At 39.2% G+C, this 19,616-nt stretch overlaps 1 protein-coding gene across 21 annotated transcripts in view; it reads left to right on the top strand.

The window, feature by feature from the left end:
• The window catches only part of SYNE1 (spectrin repeat containing nuclear envelope protein 1), a 503,306-nt gene that overhangs the window by 416,085 nt on the left and 67,605 nt on the right, over window positions 1-19,616 (top strand). For all 21 annotated transcript variants that reach the window (XM_024997066.2, XM_024997067.2, XM_059889951.1 and 18 more), the window contains 3 exons: window positions 1,362-1,517; window positions 13,509-13,667; window positions 16,661-16,827. In XM_024997066.2, the coding sequence (XP_024852834.1) occupies window positions 1,362-1,517; window positions 13,509-13,667; window positions 16,661-16,827 (482 nt within the window). The remainder of the gene's footprint in view (window positions 1-1,361; window positions 1,518-13,508; window positions 13,668-16,660; window positions 16,828-19,616) is intronic.

Genomic DNA, 19,616 nt, shown 5'->3' with positions numbered 1-19,616 from the left:
CAAACCACCTTAGCAGCAAAACAAAGCAATTACCTAGAAAATTCTGGCTAAAACCTAGTTTGCTTAAATTGCCTGAGAAGTTAGCCTCAGACTATCGTTAATTGCCTTTGCCTTTGGAAACTTGTCTCCTGTTTAATGAGACAAAAGAGAAGGTAAAAGCCATGTGAAATATTCTATTCATGAACAAAATTAGCTGGAATCTAAAAACATCAACAGCTGGCAAAAAGCAAGAGCTATACAAGTTTTAAAACTAGTCATCTGTTCAAAGCATTGCAAAAACTGTTGAAAAAACATTCAAATATTATTATATGGATTTTTTTTTCCTGAAATTGTTCCCCGAAAGGACAAAATACGTATTTTACCAGTAGCTGAATGATCTCTTTTCTTCTGCAGTAAACATATTCAGCCCATTATTTTAAATCAAGTAATACCAGCAATACATCTTTTTAGCTACAATGTATCAATAAGTCTGTAGCAATTGATAGTGTTTGAAGATGAGAGTTAAATCTAGTAGTTTGGATTTTTAAAAAGTATTTCACAAACATGATCCGTCACTTGAGACAAAGGTAAAGGATTTTATTAAGCTGATTTAAAAATAAGTAAGATCACGATACTGGATGCTTGGGGCTGGTGCACTGGGACGACCCAGAGGGATGGTATGGGGAAGGAGGAGGGAGGAGGGTTCAGGATGGGGAACACATGTATACCTGTGGTGGATTCATTTCGATATTTGGCAAAACCAATACAATATTGTAAAGTTTAAAAAAAAAAAAAAAAGTAAGTAAGATCAATATGGTGATGAAACTTGAACTAGGAAAGACAATCAGAAGTGGTCAGTGAAGTGGAAAATAGATCTCCATTTCCAGTTAGGAAAGATTCTGCAAGCAACCTGGTACTATATCAGAAGAACCTGGCAAATTATCAGATTATGTAGGAAGAAAAGTGTTGAGTTGGCCAAAAAGTTCATTCAGGTTTTTTCATAACATCTGATGGAAAAACCTGAATGAACTTTTTGACCAACCCAATAGATAAACAGTTTGGGTGTTCAAATAGAATGGAATGGAAAGGCAGTGACATCAAGTGCCAGTGACAAGTCACTTTCATTGTGTCCAACTCTTTGCAACCCTATGGACTGTAGTCTGCCAGACTTCTCTGTCCCTGGGATTCTCCAGGCAAGAGTACAGGGTTGATGTGCCCTCCTCCAGGGGATTAAACCCAAGCCTCATATCTGCTGCATTCCCAGATGCCACCTGGAAGCCCAGAGACATTAAGAGGGATTTCAAATACACTTGAGAAATTGGTGATGATAGATGCCCATGAGTATTCAAGTTTTGTGCTTTTCTTTAAAAAAAAAAATCTAGGAATTGGAAAACACAGTTGGGAGCTGGACAGATGACTTGGCACAGCTGACACTGCTGAAGAAGGCTCTCTGTGCTTACATCAGTGCAGATGATATCTCCATCCTTAACGAACGCATGGAGCTTCTGCAGAGGCAGTGGGAAGAACTATGCCACCAGGTGAGACAAACTCTAGACACTCAGCATCCGCTCAGAAAGGCTGCAAACTAGAAGATGGTTTGAAATGTCTGTGGCTGTGTCCACATTTGGACCCGTCCCACTTGGACAGAGGAAAACTCTGGGCTTATTATGACAATGCTTCAAATTTAGACAATTATATCTTAACACTCTATTTTAAATGTATCCAAACTGGATTCTCTTGCTCTTTCTTTTACTGGCTGTCAAAATATTTTGAAAAGGAAGTACAGTTATGTGGTACATGGATGTGGTTTTGCTAGGTAGGTATTGGTGGTCCCTTTCATACTTACAACAGGTAAAAAAGCATGGTTTTATTTGCAGTTTTAGCTGATGCTATGAGTGGTTTGTATGTGTATGCATGCTCAGTCACTTCAGTCGTGTCCAACTCTTTGCAACCCCATGGATCGTGGTCCACCAGCCTCCTCTGTCCATGGGATTTTCCTGGCAAGAATACTGGAGTGGGTTTCCAGTATTGCCTCCAATATTGCCTTCTCCAGGCAATATTCCTGACCCAGAGATCAAACCCATATCTCCTGCATACAGGAAGGTTCTTTACTGCTGAGCAACTGGAGAAGCTCGGTTTTGTACATTTAACATTGGAAACAGTGTCAGACTTTATTTTGGGGGGCTCCAAAATCACTGCAGATGGTGACTGCAGCCATGAAATTAAAAGACGCTCACTCCTTGGAAGGAAAGTTATGACCAACCTAGATAGCATGTTCAAAAGCAGAGACATTACTTTGCCAACAAAGGTCCGTCTAGTCAAGGCTATGGTTTTTCCTGTGGTCATGTATGGATGTGAGAGTTGGACTGTGAAGAAGGCTGAGTGCCAAAGAATTGATGCTTTTGAACTGTGGTGTTGGAAAAGACTCTTGAGAGTCCCTTGGACTGCAAGGAGATCCAACCAGTCCATTCTGAAGGAGATCAGCCCTGGGATTTCTTTGGAAGGAATGATGCTAAAGCTGAAACTCCAGTACTTTGGCCACCTCATGTGAAGGGTTGACTCATTGGAAAAGACTCTGATGCTAGGAGGGATTGGGGGCAGGAGGAGAAGGGGACGACAGAGGATGAGATGGCTGGATGGCATCACTGACTCGATGGACGTGAGTCTGAGTGAACTCCAGGAGTTGGTGATAGACAGGGAGGCCTGGCGTGCTGCGATTCATGGGGTCGCAGAGTCGGACACGACTGAGCGACTGATCTGATCTGATCTGATTGCTCCTGATTTATGATAGTTGTTTCCTCACAATTCATGGGTATATGACATTTTTAGCCATACTTGACTCATTTAGTAAGTGCATTCAAAGTGCATGCAGGGTAAGTTACTTAAGTTGTGTCCAACTCTTTGCAACCCTATGGACTGTAGTTTACCAGGCTCCTCTGTCCATGGAGTTCTCCAGGCAAGAACACTGCAGTGGGCTGCCATGCCCTCCTCCAGGGGATCTTCCTGACCCAGGGATCGAACCTGCATGTTCTACATCATCTGCATTGGCAAGCGGGTTCTTTCCCACTAGTGCCCCTGGGAAGCCCACATTCTGTGTGCACAATACCTTAAAAGAGATCCCAGAATGGGTTTTGGTTTGGAAATGAAAGAGAAAGATTGGTGGAGTGACAAGGAGTGGACACTCAAGGCAAATAGGAATAATAGAGCCCATAAGTGAAGAATGGCTCTGACTTACGGCCTTGAGGTCATACATTTCAGGGAGTGGGAACCATGTCTGTAGGGTTCCTTACTGCACCTTCATTGCCTTGCCTGGCACAAAATAGGTTATGATGCATATTTGTTAAACGAATCAGTCACATTAATTATTGAGAATTTCACAAGCTAGAGTAGATGTCCCTACTGTGTAGTTTATCATTGAGCTGAGACTAAAATCCGTTAAAAAGAACTTATACAGTGAAGAGGAAAACCAGGTATAAGTAACACAATATACAAAAATGTAAGCAAACTAAGGACAGTGTGGATCGCAGAGAATAAAGGAAGTCCTTATTGAACTGAATAAATCTTGAATTGAGTGCTGAGATCCGAGTGGAAAAGACGGCTTGGTGTAGGGGGAAAAGTGGAGGTGTTAGACAAGTTTGGGGCTTGAAAAAGGTACAGGAATAGAGCAGAAAGAGAACCTGCTGTATTCCAACACTCCTGGCTGGAGAGAAGTAGCTGTGGGAAGGATGAACTGGAGAAAAATTCTGGAGCACACTTGGCAAATGCACACGCGCACACGTGTGTGTGAGTGTATGTGCTTTTAAAAGAAAGAATTGTAAGAGATGATTATCGTTAAGCATGTCAATGATTTGCATTCAAAATTCATTTAGTCACTTTTCCCAGGGTTGTACATTCTCATTGAACCCAGTGAGGAACTTAAATGGAGTGTGTTGATATTCGTCACACTTTATTCTTTTTTGAGTTTTCAATCCAGAATCTATACCATCTAGTAAATTAGTGTATACTTTTTAATGTAAAGATTGTATCATAGCATATATAAATAAAAGATATTTGGTGGATATAGTCATTCGAGAATGATCACAGCAATGTTAAGTTACCCTTGTGAGCTTTATTCATCCATTTTTCTTAAAACTGAGACAAGTCTAGCACTGCTTGCTGACTCAGTACTTTTTAGTAGATCATGTGAAATGAATTAGACTAGATCCATTTCTCTAGCTATTTGAGGTCTGTGAAGCTTTCAGAGAGAGAACACTTTAAATATCGGCTCCCATCACCTTCCCAAACCTACCATGAAATCCTCTACCCCAAGATCTTGCTCAGGCCATTCTTCTTGCCTAAACTTCCTGCCTAGAGTATTCATTCCTTCTTTTTTGATTTTCTAATCTATCCTCTTCTTTTGAATTCCAACACTCCTGTGATGCCACTGTTTGAGATGCTGAGACCTCTGTCTTTTCTCTGAACTCCCAACTACCTTTTCATCTATGCCATCGTGTGACAGCACACTGTTCCTTTGTTCCTCCCTTCTTCTCATTTTCTTTTTATGTTTGAAATTTGATTTGAAGACTCTGAAGCTCTTGAGGACAAACCTTTTCTTTGCATCTCCAGTACCTAGAACAGCTGAGTGTTCATTTATACTGTTGATTATCAGGATAGGATTTTAGGACATTTATTTTATTTCTTACGTTCCTCTAAATGTAGAATAATGACAAGGTTTCTGAATATTTTGGAGGGTGCGAAGATTATGAGTATGTAATACTTCTTGGCTTAGGAAGACCAGTACTATGTAGGAAAACCATCATGTATAGAGGATGCTCACTTCCAGTTACAAGCTGAGCAAGTTCCAGGGATTTAATGTCCAGCACGGGGACTATAGTCAACAGACCAGATTATATACTTTAAAGTTGCTAGCAGAGTATATCTTAAGTGTTCTCGGTTCAGTTCAGTTCAGTCGCTTAGTCGTTTCCAACTCTTTGCGACCCCATGAACCGCAGCATGCCAGGCCTCCCTGTCCATCACCAACTCCCGGAGTCTACCCAAACCCATGTCTATTGAGTCGGTGATGCCATCCAACCATCTTATCCTCTGTCATCCCCTTCTCTTCCTGCCTTCAATCTTTCCCAGCATCAGGGTCTTTTCAAATGAGTCAGCTCTTTGCATCAGGTGGCCAAAGTATTGGAGTTTCAGCTTCAACATCAGTCCTTCCAATGAATATTCAGACTGATTTCCTTTAAGATTTATATAATCTTAAAACATAAAACATAAAAGTTAGGTTGTAAAATTAACTTAACATAAAAGTTATGTTGTAAAATTACTCAGCAGACTTACATATAGCTAGGCAACAGTCTGTTTAAAAATACATTTTGAAAGTGCCTGTTGATCATATAACATTCTGTGAAGAGACTAATACCTTGCACCTGTGAGTAGACTAAGACAAGTAAAAAAAAAAAGAGGAAGCAGAAACAGTGTTTCTAGAAACCTTCTATATTGAACATCTTAAGGCCTGAAGCTGAAGCATGCCCTTCTCACATTGCTTCAGTCTAAAGAGTCCCTTGTAGCTCAGTCAATAAAGTGTCTACTTGCAATGCAGGAGACCCAGGTTTGATTCTTGGGTTGGGAAGATCCCCTGGAGAAGGAAGTGGCTACCCACTCCAGTATTCTTGCCTGGAGAATCCCATGGACAGAGGAGTCTGGCAGCCTAGAGTCTATGGGTTTGCAAGAATCAGACACGACTGAGTGGCTGAGCACAGCACACAAACAATTAAATCAGCAAAAGTTTAGTCATGTGTATTCATACCAAAGTTGCCAGGATATAGCCGGAAGGAGAAGTGTAGACCAGTTACTACTTCTTGAGTTAGTATTTCCGGAGAACTTCTGTCAAGCATGCAACCACAAAAGGAAATGAGCTTGTGCCTATGTCTCATTTTAAAAAGTTAAAAACTTAAGTGAAGCAAGGCATAATCCCCTTGTTAAAGACCAAGTAGTGTGTTCACATTCCAATGAAAGCAACTGGTGAGAAGTACGATCTGACTGGGGCTCCAGACGAGGAGGAGAGGGCCGCCCTGTGCGTGACCACTGCAGAGTTGAGGTAACGGAAAAGTGTCCTGCCTTCAAGTAGAGCCCCGGAAAGGACTCTTGTGCCTGTGGATAGTCATGGCTTCTGTTTGCTTTCATTCCTGCCTTGGTTTGTAGAGCTGTGTGTAATTCCAGCTGAGATTTAAATATATCATCATTGTCATTGCTTGGTGTTCTTTCAGATTGTCATGGTAAAAATATCTGAAGCAGAAGAGGATGTGTTTCCTGTTCAGCTGCCTCCCGCTCTGGAGGTTTTAGCTGGTGTTTGTCAGCTGTTGGCAGTGCAATGTGTTTAAACCCTTGAGAAAACACAAATATGTGCTAAACTGATAAATAAGTTGAGGGCTTCCACTGAGCTCAAAGGAAAAACCGAAAGGAAAATGCTGTCCCCATTATTAATGTAAATCTTTTGAAAAGCTTTTGGCACCAGTTTGTAACCAGTGTTTATGGCCTACCTGTTCCTTCTTTCAACTGCTATTCTGTCTAAGCAAGTAAAATGAAAATAACACTTGCATGGTGTGTGAAAAAACTAGAAACATGTATTCAAGCTGCTTCATGAATACATGCATGTCAAAGAGAAAAAAGTGTTAAAACGCAAATTTCGTATATAGTTGTACTACTAGTAGTAACAGTAGTTAAGTAGACTTAACTTTTGTTGGGCTTCTCTGAGGGCTCACGTGGTAAAGTATCCACCTGCAGTGCAGGAGACACTGGAGACTTGGGTTCAATCCCAGGATTGGGAAGATCCCCCAGAGGAGGGCATGGCAACCCACTCTAGTATTCTTGCTCGGAAAATCTCATGGACAGAGGAGCTTGGTGGTCTATGATCCATGGTGTTGCAAAGAATTGGACACGACTGAAGTGACTGAGCATTTAACTTTTGTTAGCTCTTTAAGATCTACTGGTCACTTTCTTGAATTATTTTCTTCTTTGAAGAATAGATTCTATTATGAGCCTCCAGTGTTCCAGTACATAAGACATTTCATATAGCAGACACATGTTTACTGCAAACCATAGACATTTAGTGAAATTTGGGACAAATGGAAGATTAATTTACAAACAGTAAAAGTAAAGCTTAAGAAAGATGAATAATCTTGCCCTGGTCATAATCTGTAGTAAGTGATAGAGATTGTTTTTGAATCTCATCTGCCTCTGGTATTTGATCATAACATTATATTGCAACATGTATCAAAAACTCAAGCTTTACTGGTCAACGTGGTCCTCAAATGTGTCTAACCTCCTCTCTCCCTGTCTCTGAAAAGAGGGTAGGTATTATCCTCTTTTAACCTAATAGCTACCTCTCAAAGAGGTAGATAATATTTTCTGTTGTGTGATTGTCTTCCCTGAAGTGTTGTTGCTAAAAGCCCTAGAATTTATTCTTGCCCATGGCCAGGATATGAGGGAAGACTCAGAGGCACTACACATAGCAGAGCTACACATCGTCTGAAGTCTGAAGGGCAGGGATTTCTAACTTTGTATGGAAAACAGTTCCTTTGGGCATTTTCAACCATGAAAATATAGTTTCAGCTTGGATAGCAGTCAAAGCAAAAATTGTAATATTAGTATGATTCTGATATTCTGTGAATGAAAAAGAAAGTTATATACACCAGAAAGTTCAAAATCTTAGCATTCCAGCAGATGGAAATACACTCTGCTGTCAGAGGTTGGGAGGAAAATGGTGCTGGAGGAATCGTGCTCTTCAGGACTGTCTTGGTAGAACTTGATATAGGTGAAATTTGTGTCTAAAACTTTTAATCTGTGTTTTCTTTTTTCCATTCCCATCAATACCCACAACAAGTAAATGCACTGTTGTTCTGCCTTGAGGAAAAATTAATGGTAAACTGAATTATACCAATGGGGAAATACTTAATAGATTCATACGTGTCACCTCTACCCAGAGAAATTTTTATTTTAAAATATCATGTTAACTCAAAAGAGTGAATTTCTAATGGTAACATTTCAAAAATTATGGCAGGTTGTGGGGTTTGCTCTCTAGGCAGATCACTAAGCTGGACCTGGCATGAATATCCTGGGCTTATAGTCTAATTCCCAACTTTTTTTTTTTTTTGAGAAAACTTCTTCAGTATCTTTGTTCAACTGTTTTTTAAATGGAAATATAGTTAATTTACAGTGTTGTGTTAGTTTCAGGTTTTCAGGACAGTGATTCAGAATATGTGTGTGTGTGTGTATGTGTGTGTGTGTGTGTATATATAATTTTAAGATTATTTTCCATTATCAGTTATTATAAGATTGAATATAGTTCTTTGTGCTATACAGTAGGGCATTGTCAGTTATCTATTTTATATATAGTAGTGTTTATATGTTAGTTCCCTGCCCTCAGTCACTGTTTCCTTTGGTAACCATAAGTTTCTTTTCTATGTCTGTTAATCTACTTTTGTTCTGTAAATAAAATCATTTATGTTATTTTTTTTTTAGATTCCACATATAAGTGGTATCATATAATATTTTCCTTTCTGTGACTTACTTCACTTAATATGATAATCTCTAAACCCATTCATGTTACTTCAAAGTCATTATTTGATTATCTTTTATGGCTAAGAATAATTCATCTGTTGATGAACACTTAGGTTGCTTCTATGTCTTGGCTATTCTAAATAGTGCTGCTTTGGACATAGGGGTACATTTATCTTTTCGAATTACATCTATGCCCAGAAGTAGAGTTGCAGGATCATACAGCAACTCGGTTTGTAGTTTTGAAAGAACCTCCATACTGTTCTCCATAGTGGCTACACCAATTTACATTCCCACCAGCAGTGTAGGAAGGATCCTTTTCCATGCTTTCTCTAGCATTTATTATTTGTGGACTTTCTGATGATAGTCATTCTGACAAGTATGAGTTGTTACTTCATTGCAGTTTTAATTTGCCTTTCTCTAACAATTAGTGATATGGAACATTTTTCATATGCCTGTCAGCCATCTGTATGTCTTCTGTAGAGAAATGTCTATTTAGATCTTCTGCTCATTTGTTGATTGAGTTTCTTTCTTTCTTTTTTTTTTTTAATTGAGCTGTGTGAGCTGGTCGTATATTTTGGAAATGAATCCCTTGTCAGTTGCCTTGTTTACAAATATTTTCTTCTGTTCTGTAGGTTGCCTTTTCATTTTGTTTATGGTTTTCTTTGCTGTGCAAAAGCTCCTAAGTTTAGTTAGGTCCCATTTGTTTATTTTTGTTTTTATTTCCATTACTCTATGAGATGGATCAAAAAAAATATTGCTGGAATTTATGTCAGTAAGTGTTCCACCTGTGTTTTCCTCCAGGTGTTTTTATAGTATTTAGTTTTGCATTTAGGTCTTTAATCCATTTTGAGTTGATTTTTGTAGACAGTGTTAGAGAAATGTTCTAATTTCATTCCATGTAGCTGCCCAATTTTCCCATCAACATTTATTGAAAAACTGTCTTTTCTCCACTGTATATGCTTGCCTCCTCTGTTGTAGATTAATTCACCATAGGTGCATGGGTTTATTTCTGGGCTTTCATTGAACCATGTGCCTGTTTTTGTGCCAGTACCATACTGTTTTCATTACTGTAGCTTTGTAGTATAGTCTGAAGTCAGACAGCCTGATTCTTTCAGCTTTGTTTTTCTTTCTCAAGATTTCTTTGACTGTTCAGTCTTTTGTGTTTCCATACAAATTTTGAAATTTTTTGTTCCTGCCATTGGTGATTTGATACAGATTACATTGACTCTGTCAATTGTGTTGAATAGTATGGTGATTTTAACAATATTGATTCTTCCAATCCAAGAACACAGTATTTTTTTTGCATCTCTTTGTATAGTCTTCAATCTCCATCAGCATCTTACAATTTTCAGAGTACAGATCTTTTGCTTCGTTATGAAGGTTTATTCCTAGGTATTTTATTCTTTTTCATGTAATTAGCTCCCATTCTTTTCTAAGAGACAGAATCAGAGATTTGGGGCTGTAAGGAACCTTGAATATTATTTACCTAATCAATAACAGAGCCAGCCCTCACGGAATTGCTAACTAGGAAGTGTGTAACACCTTAGAAATATTTTCACATTCATTTGAAAAAGAAAATTCATTAAATAATCATTGAAAAGTAAAATAAATCTATGGAAAAATGGCATATAGGTATTAAAGCAAAATGTAGCAAAATGTGAACAGTTTTAGTCTACGGAGTATGTCATAGCTGTTTACCACACAATTCCTTCAACTTTTCTGTATGTCTGATGTTTTTCATAATAAAATGTTAGTGTAAAAAGGAAAATTGAGAGGTAAGTGTTTAATGCAGTGAGATGAATGGCAGAAGTCTAGCATTATCAACTTGACTGTACGGAATGTCTGCAAAAGTGGATCATCTTCTTGCCACTCAAATAACATTGTATTTTACTAACATGCAGTTTAACTCAACTAGAAGCATTCCATAGTATCTTAGCCAGTACTGCAAAGACAAGAGTATTATGAAGTCAGAAAAGTTTAGAATTCTCAAAAGGATCATTCTAGTCCTAGAAATAAGAAAATAAATCCATTGTATCTACAATGCATAAGGAACAAAAAAAAGTCAGTAATAAAAAAAAAAAATTAAGAAATGGGCATGGAATTTGACCAGACAGTTCTCCAAAGAAGTCATACAAATGGTCAAGAATATGAAAAGATTCTCCATATCATTAGCCTTCAGGGAAATGCAAATCAAAACCACAGTGAAATATCGCTTTATATCCACTAGGATGCCTGTAATCCAAAAGACAGATAATAACAGATATTGGTGAGGATGTGAAGAAATTGGAGCCCTACTGAGAGTGGGAATATAAAATGGTGTAGGCATTTAGAAAACAATCTGTGGTGTTACTGTACAACTCAGCAAGTCTACTTCTGGGTATACACCCCCAAAGAAATGAAATTTATGTCCAGACAAACACTTGCACTCAAATGTTCATAGCAGTGTTATTCATAACAGCCCCAAAGCAGACACAACTCACATGTTCATTGGTAGATGAATTGAAAAATAAAATGTGCTATGTGCTGTGCTTTAGTCACTCAGTCGTGTCCAGCTCTTTGTGACACCATGGACTGTAGCCTGCCAGGCTCCTCTGTCCATGGAGATTCTCCAGACAAGAATACTGGAGTGGGTTGCCATGGCCTCCTCCAGGGGATCTTCCCAACCCATGGATCGAACCCAGGTCTCCTGCATTGCAGGCAGATTCTTTATCATCTGAGCAACAAGGGAATCCCCAAAAATGTGCTATCAGTTCAGTTCAGTTCAGTTCAGTCGCTCAGTCCTGTATGACTCTTAGCAACCCCATGAATCGCAGCACGCCAGGCCTCCCTGTCCATCACCAACCCCCGGAGTTCACCCAAATTCATGTCCATCGAGTTGGTAATGCCATCCAGCCATCTCATCCTCTGTCGTCCCCTTCTCCTCCTGCCCTCAATCCGTCCCAGCATCAGAGCCTTTTCCAATGAGTCAACTCTTCGCATGAGGTGGCCAAAGTACTGGAGTTTCAGCTTTAGCATCATTCCTTCCAAAGAACACCCAGGGCTGATCTCGTTTAGAATGGACTGGTTGGATCTCCTTGCAGTCCAAGGGACTCTCAAGAGTCTTCTCCAGCACCACAGTTCAAAAGCATCAATTCTTCGGCACTCAGCTTTCTTCACAGTCCAACTTTCACATCCATACATGACCACTGGAAGAACCAACCATAGCCTTGACTAGACAGACCTTTGTTGGCAAAGTCATGTCTCTGCTTTTGAATATGCTATCTAGGTTGGTCATAACTTTCCTTCCAAGGAATAAGCATCTTTTAATTTCATGGCTGCAGTCACCATCTGCAGTGATTTTGGAGCCCCCAAAAATAAAGTCTGACACTGTTTCCACTGTTTCCCCATCTATTTCCCATGAAGTGATGGGACCAGATGCCATGATCTTCATTTTCTGAATGTTGAGCTTGAAGCCAACTTTTTCACTCTCCTCTTTCACTTTCATCAAGAGGTTTTTAGTTCCTCTTCACTTTCTGCCATTAGGGTGGTGTCATCTGTATATCTGAGGTGATTGATATTTCTCCCGGCAATCTTGATTCCAGCTTGTGGTTCTTCCAGCCCAGCATTTCTCATGATGTACTCTGCATAGAAGTTAAATAAGCAGGGTGACAATATACAGCCTTGACGTACTCCTTTTCCTGTTTGGAACCAGTCTGTTGTTCCATGTCCAGTTCTAAGTATTGCTTCCTGACCTGCAAATAGGATTCTCAAGAGGTAGGTCAGGTGGTCTGGTATTCCCATCTCTTTCAAAATTCTCCACAGTTTTTTGTGATCCACAGTCAAAGGCTTTGGCATAGTCAAGAAAGCAGAAATAGATGTTTTTCTGGAACTCTCTTGCTTATTCGATGATCCAGCGGATGTTGGCAATTTGATCTCTGGTTCCTCTGCCTTTTCTAAAACCAGCTTGAACATCTGGAAGTTCATGGTTCACGTATTGCTGAAGCCTGGCTTGGAGAATTTCGAGCATTACTTTTCTAGTGTGTGAGATGAGTGCAATTGTGTGGTAGTTTGAGCGTTCTTTGGGATTGGAATGAAAACTGACCTTTTCCAGTCCTGTGGCCACTGCTGAGTTTTCCAAATTTGCTAGAAAGTAGATTAAGATTGGGAGGAAGATGCTGGGGTAGGCAAGGGAGTGAGTTATGATGGGTACGGAGCGGGGCAGGGGCCAGGTGTTGTACTGATGACAATCTTACAACATTGATTGTGCTGGTAGTTGTAAAACTCTGTTAATAAACGAAAAAACCACTGAGTTGTACACTTTATAAACAGACAAATTGTATGGTGTGGAAATTACATCTCAGTAAGGCTGTTATATGAAAAAGAAACAAGGATACATAAATAAAAAAGAAAACCAGCAGAGATATAAAAGAATTTGCTCAAAGTAAAGTGATCAGGATAGAGCTGATCAGGAACTGAGCTCTCCCACTGTGTCCCTTGGTCCACCCTCTTTAGACACCTGACGCTCAACTTTCCTTCCTTCCTTTCTTCCCTATTTTTCTTTCTTTTCCCTTTTCCTTCCTTCTTTTGTCTTTTCTTTTTTTCCTGCCCATCCCCTTTCCCCTTTTCTTGTTCTTTTCTTGTTTCTTGTTTATATATTTTTTTAGTTAAAGTACATTCAGTAATCCCGTATCATAGCTACAGAACCAACTATAGTGAGAAACTGGATTGTTCAGAACCTTTTATAAGAGAACGGGCATGTGGCTCTTGGGAGGGAAGTAGAGGATTCAGGGTCTCCCACTCATACTTAATAGCAAATCCTGGTTGTGAAACTCACTAGGCTAGAGCAGTGTCCTGGGCCTGAGCCTCCGGGAACAGTGGCCTAAAGAGATGCACGACCAGTGCTTGTCTTAGGCCACCCAACAAACTTTGTTTGCTTCTTCCCTCAGGCTATGAGTTCCACTCTGATTATCCTGTTGCGTTTTCTCCCACTTTGAACTTTTCAGCTCTCCTTAAGGCGACAGCAAGTAAGTGAGAGGCTGAACGAGTGGGCCGTCTTCAGTGAAAAGAACAAGGAGCTTTGCGAATGGCTGACTCAGATGGAAAGCAAGGTCTCTCAGAATGGAGACATTCTCATTGAAGAAATGATTGAGAAGCTCAGGAAGGTAACAGATGTGTGGCTACGTGTGTTTTACTCTTCTAGTGTTTAGGCGTTGGTACGAAGATGGCCTTACTCCTGGTTACTTTCCCGACAAAGGAGCACTCTGTTACAAACACTTCTTGACATAAAATTAATGTGCCTGGAAAGGCTTCTTTGACATATAAATTATATTGAATATTTTCAGTTTGTGATGAAATAGATTGTCTGCTGATAGATAACGCTCAGTTTTTGGATTTTATCTGCCTGTTCAGTAGGAATTATTTATGTGTATTAGTTTTCTTTGTTTTTAATCAGAGTATAATTGATTTATTGTTTGTTTTTAAAGAGGTAAAAATCACTAGAGAGGAACTAAAAGAAAAAATTCCTAGGATCCATTAAACTGGCATTTTCTCTATAAACCATGATTTATAGACAGTTACAGAAATGAGGACTTTTCTGGGCATTTTAGCTTCATATTAATTTCAAGGTATATATGATGATGAGAGTATATTTTTATGTTCAAATGCATCCAGAATGTTTTTAATGTCTATATAGGATTGGTCAGATTTAATAGCATTTTAAAAGGTTTTTGATGGTTCCAGTGGTGTTTCCACACTGCATTTGAACAATTAATCATTTAAATTTTATATTTCTCTTAAGCACATATTGCCATCTGAAATACAGTACATGTTCCTGATTTACTTGTTTGTTATCTGTCTACACTGGAAGCCCCAGTGGCCTGTAAGCTTTATGGGAACAGGAACTTCGTCAGTTTTGTTCACTGCTGTAGCTCCTGACTTCTCAGAAGTACTCAGCCATTATTTATTGAATAAATGGACAATAGCTTCACTCATTCTTAAAAAATATATAAATAAGTATTAGGAAAAATTCCCTTTGTCTATGAAGTTATTTATATTATATGTTGTCTTTCGGAATTGTATTTTTTTTTTCTCTATGGGTGTGCACAGGCACATATACAGAAAAACAAAAACTCTGAAGCCAAGATGTGATATTAATAACTTTATAGGTTTACACTTAAAAGTGCAAGTTCTAAGCATCAGCATTTCTATTGGATCCGAATAGCCCAATAGAACATCTTATGGAAAAACCCAAAAGAACTTTTTGATTAACCCAATGTATTTAATATTGTAAAGCTTTAAAATGTGGACTGAGACAATACATATTTCATTTAAGCATCTGTAACAGTTCTACCCTTTGCTGGTTTATGGGTGTCAGAGAACGTTCTATTAGACATGATTAATGTAATAGGTTTTATAGTGAAAGTTGCTATAGAATAAATTTTGACCAAGCGTATTTATACTCCAATTGATTTTATCATGAAATTTAAGATCCATGTTTTGGGGGGTATGGAAAAAACTGTCTCCTGAGCAAAATGCCAAGCGTAATTTAAAATTTAGAAAAACTGTACCTTGGCACACAGATGATTTTGTTATACTGTTTAGTAACCTTTAAAATATGGACTATACCATTTTGTATATATATATATAATTATGGACTCTAAAAACGTTTTCATGAGCTTGCACTATGTGGTGTCTCTTTTGTAAAGAAAAATAATAGTCTTGGTAATTTTTTCAACTTAGGATAAAGAAATTAATAAACAGACTGTAACTATGATGTGGGTACCTACTGGCCTTAACACTCAGCATTTTGCTTTAAAAACAACCTAGGCAGATTCTTTTACTATAAATACTGTTCTAGGGTTGGAGTAATTCCATTGAATTAAACGTTTCTCAGTAAAATAATCTCAAATTTGTAATGGCATATTGTAACTATTAATAAGCATTTATTTCATTGGTCTTTGACTCCCACAAGGTTGAAGTAACATAGAAAGGTGAGTGGGTGGGGTACTGAGTCTGAGGACAGCATTCAACCCTGAATAGAATGAAGTTTCACTGGCTCCTCCTGTTCTTTGGGGGCCCTTTTTACTGACTTGAAAAGGTAGCCCTGTTCCCAAGGTAATTTTAGAGCAATAGAAGGCTAAAATACCCATATCCTTATAATACCTGTGTTTGTATATTATTTTCATGAGAAAATATTTGCTGCCTGCCTAACAGAAGCTTAAACCAAAAATGAAAAAGTTGATTCTAAATTTTGGATGCTGTCACTATGGCAAGAAACTAAGAGGACCATTGGTCCAGAGGCTGGGGGGGAGGGAAGAGGGGACAGATAGGGGTCAAGAGGAGATGGCCTTTATCATCCCTTTAATCATACTGTTCAGTGGTCTATCTCAGTGACCTTACTGTAGACCATACTGAGAGCCTGTCCTTCTTACCTAAAACAGTCTTTCGGAGGAGCTCCTATAGAAACTGGGTAAATGAGGGAGATTTGAGACCCATTGATCCTCTAAGACTAAAGGTCATTATTCTTGAGACTTATGTCAATGATTTATGGGTTGTAAAATCAGCATTTTACACTGTATAGAAGATAGCTCCTTAAAATGAAAGTAGTAATCTTTTAAAACATTCTGCCAAGTAACAATTGACATTCACACACACGGGCACACACACATATATATTTAGATATACATACATGCAGACACATCTTATAAGCCTCTTGGCAGTTAACGTGTAGGAGGATTGATTCTAAATAGAACATGTGGTTGGTGATTACAGCAGTAAGGTATAACTTCCCAGCATTGAAATTCTTCAAGTTTTGTCTTTTGTTTCTATGTATATACTTACATTTTTTTAATGCCTATTTTAAGTAAAAAGAAAGCCTCCCCCTGCCCCTTAAGAACATCTATTCCCTTTAAAAAGATCTATATAAAAATTCAATCTGGACTTTGCCTATGTACTGAAAATCTGGACTTTGCCTAAATACTGAAAATAGCAGGTACCATTAATTCCTGTGTACTAGGACTCATATTCACATAGTGTTCCCTATGCCCAAACTATTTCCAAGCCGTAGAAAACTGTAATTACCCTGTTTCTAGTAGAGCTAGGCTGAATACATCAAGAACATGCTTTCTGACCTCTGTGATTGCTATTTATTACACAGGATTATCAAGAGGAAATTGCAATTGCCCAAGAGAACAAAATACAGCTCCAGCAAATGGGAGAACGGCTGGCTCGAGCCAGCCATGAAAGCAAAGCGTCTGAGATTGAGTACAAGCTTGGCAAGATCAATGACCGGTGGCAGCACCTTCTGGACCTCATGGCAGCCAGGTAAAAAGGACCCCTGTCAACAGGACACATGTGCAGAATCTCAGCACATTCAGGCCACCTTCCATTGCAGCTGCAAGTCATCCGATAAATCTCTGCGTTCCTCATCCCACCACCTTAGTTCATGCTTGTCTCATAAATGTCACTTTCATTAACTTTAAAATTCCCCTTCTTGCTCATAAATTCAGTGGTGTTTTCATTTCACTAAAAGAGAGAAAGTCATATCCAAACAAAATCTGTCCCCGAGGGAAGAGTCTTTATTCTGAGGCTTCATAGTACTCAACTTCCTATAAGAAAGAGAGTGAAACTGCTGACAAGTATCTGTGGAGGGTGTGTTTGTCTGAAGTGGCAAAAAATATATATACATATATGTATTATATTGTATTATATTATACATACAGTGTGTATTTATATGTTATATGTATTTATAAAATATATAAAATTATATTCCTACAATATTTCTTCTTAGTAAGATGTGGGAATGAAGCTAATTATTGTCACTTGCTTAGGTGTAAAAATAACCTGCTGCATTACTGTATTTTGTACTTAGCTTTAGTGATATCTGTAAGTGTCTGCTTCGTGTCTGAGAGGAATATTACATCAGTTTTTGTTGTGGAAATGTTACTGAAAGGACGAGGTGGGGTACAGCTGCTCACTGCTCAAAAGGCAATAAACAGGCCAGGTTGGTGAAGAGGAAAGTTTGCTTTATTTCAGATGCCGCCAACTTGGGGAGAGGGGTGGACATCTGTCCAAAGGCCAACTCCCCCCACCACCACCACACACACACATACACACACACACAGCAACCGGGGGGCAAGAGCTTTTATAGACAGAAGGAGGGGGCTACATGCAGAAACAGCACAGTCAGCTCTGACAGTCATCTTCAGATTGGTCATCGGTGGTCTGACCAGTGTCATTTTGATTGTTTTAGGTACAGTTAATCTTCAGTTCCAAGGTCCATTTGTTCCCATTTCTTTGTGGCCAGTTCTCAGAATTGTGACAACTCATGTTCTGGGTACAGTCTGGTCATCATGTAGTTAACTTTTCCACCTGGTGTTTTGGTATCTATAAGACAGCTCACAGGATATGGCTCAGAATATTATCTATAGCCCTTGAGAAAGGACTAAAGGTCCTTGACTATGCTTAATGACCACATTATTATTATTTAGTCTCCTCTGAGTGTTTTCCTTTGTTTCTATATTTCTTACTTCTCTGATTAAACTTATTCTTTGACTAAGGTTTTCCAAAGACGAAAGGCAGGCAGAGGACATGGGTGGGAGGTGGGGGGTGGAAGGACCATAGGGTTCTGCTCCATTTCAGAAGGCAGAGTTCCGCTGCTGCTGCTAAGTCATTTCAGTCGTGTCCGACTCTGTGCAACCCCATAGACGGCAGCCCACCAGGCTCCCCCATCCCTGGGATTCTCCAGGCAAGAACACTGGAGTGGGTTGCCATTTCCTTCTCCAATGCATGAAAAGTGAAAGTGAAGTCGCTCAGTCATGTCCGACTCTTCGTGACCCCATGGACTGCAGCCTACCAGGTTCCTCCGTCCATGGGATTTTCCAGGCAACCTCTTGAGTGGGGTGCCATTGCCTTCTCTGGAAGGCAGAGTGAGAGAAATATAAAAGTCCAAAAGAAAAAAAAAATCTGAGAAACTTTACTAGCAGTATAAAAATCTGATATGCCTGAATGAACTATTATGTTACTTGACATAAGGGTTATTTGTAAAGGGAAAAGCTGGATAGATGCTTGATTTGAAGTAAACTTTGCTTCGTGTGGGACTATAGCCTCCATGAGGGCAGGCGTCTTTGTCCGTTCTGTTCACTGGCTGTCACTAGCACCAAAAACAGTGCCTGAACACAGTTTGGACTCAGTAAATATTTGCAGGAATGTATGAATGAATATTTGAATGGACAGTCTTCTTTATAGCAGTTAGGAAAGTTAGAATGTCACAAATGCTTCTGATTCACAGTTGTTTTGGAGCCATCCCACAATACACTTTATAAAAAATCTGGATTATTTTCCCTAGCCATGAAGGTAGATGTGAAATAGTGCCTTTTGAATACTGTGCGCCCGTAAAGACTGCATATGGGCATGACAATTCCATATGTTGATTTTGAAAACATTTAGTTTAGGCTTTTTTCTATAAGGGAGTTCTCAAAAAGCGTCTAATTTATGAAGCAAATGAGGCTATAGTTTTAGTAATAATATAATAAAAAGGGAACAAGCGTTAACCAGGTTTTAAAATGTTAGACAGTAGGACTCTAATAGCTAACACTGAACCTTTAGCTTGTCCCAGTGACCATGCTACAGGCTTCATGTGCATCTTCTTGTGTGTTTACAGCATCCTTTGAGATGGGTATTATTGTTATACCCATTTTCCAGGTGTGGAATGCTGAGGCTCAGGCTTGCTCCTGGTCGTGCACATACTGAGTGGCAGAGTCTGCATTCTTTGACTCTGCAGCCCATGCCCTGCACAGTTCTGCCTGCCAAGTTTGTGACTTCTTTGTCCCTGTTCCAGAGAATGCAATTAAAAGGAAATTAGGTTGTTATTTATTTCTACAGGCTTTCCTGGTGCCTTAGTGATAAAGAACCCACCTGCCAATGTAGGAGACGTGAGTTCAATCCCTGGGTCAGGAAGATCCCTTGAAGAAGAAGTGGCAACCCACCCCAGTATTCTTGCCTGGGAAATCCCATGGACAGAGGAGCTTGACAGGCTACAGTCCACGGGGTCTCAAGAGTCAGACTGATTTAGTGGCTGAACAATGACAACAATTTATTTCTATAACCGAACT

This window comes from Bos taurus, chromosome 9 (genome assembly GCF_002263795.3).
Source record: "Bos taurus isolate L1 Dominette 01449 registration number 42190680 breed Hereford chromosome 9, ARS-UCD2.0, whole genome shotgun sequence".
Classification (NCBI taxonomy): Eukaryota; Metazoa; Chordata; class Mammalia; order Artiodactyla; family Bovidae; genus Bos; species Bos taurus.
This window is presented reverse-complemented; position numbering and strand designations above follow the sequence as displayed.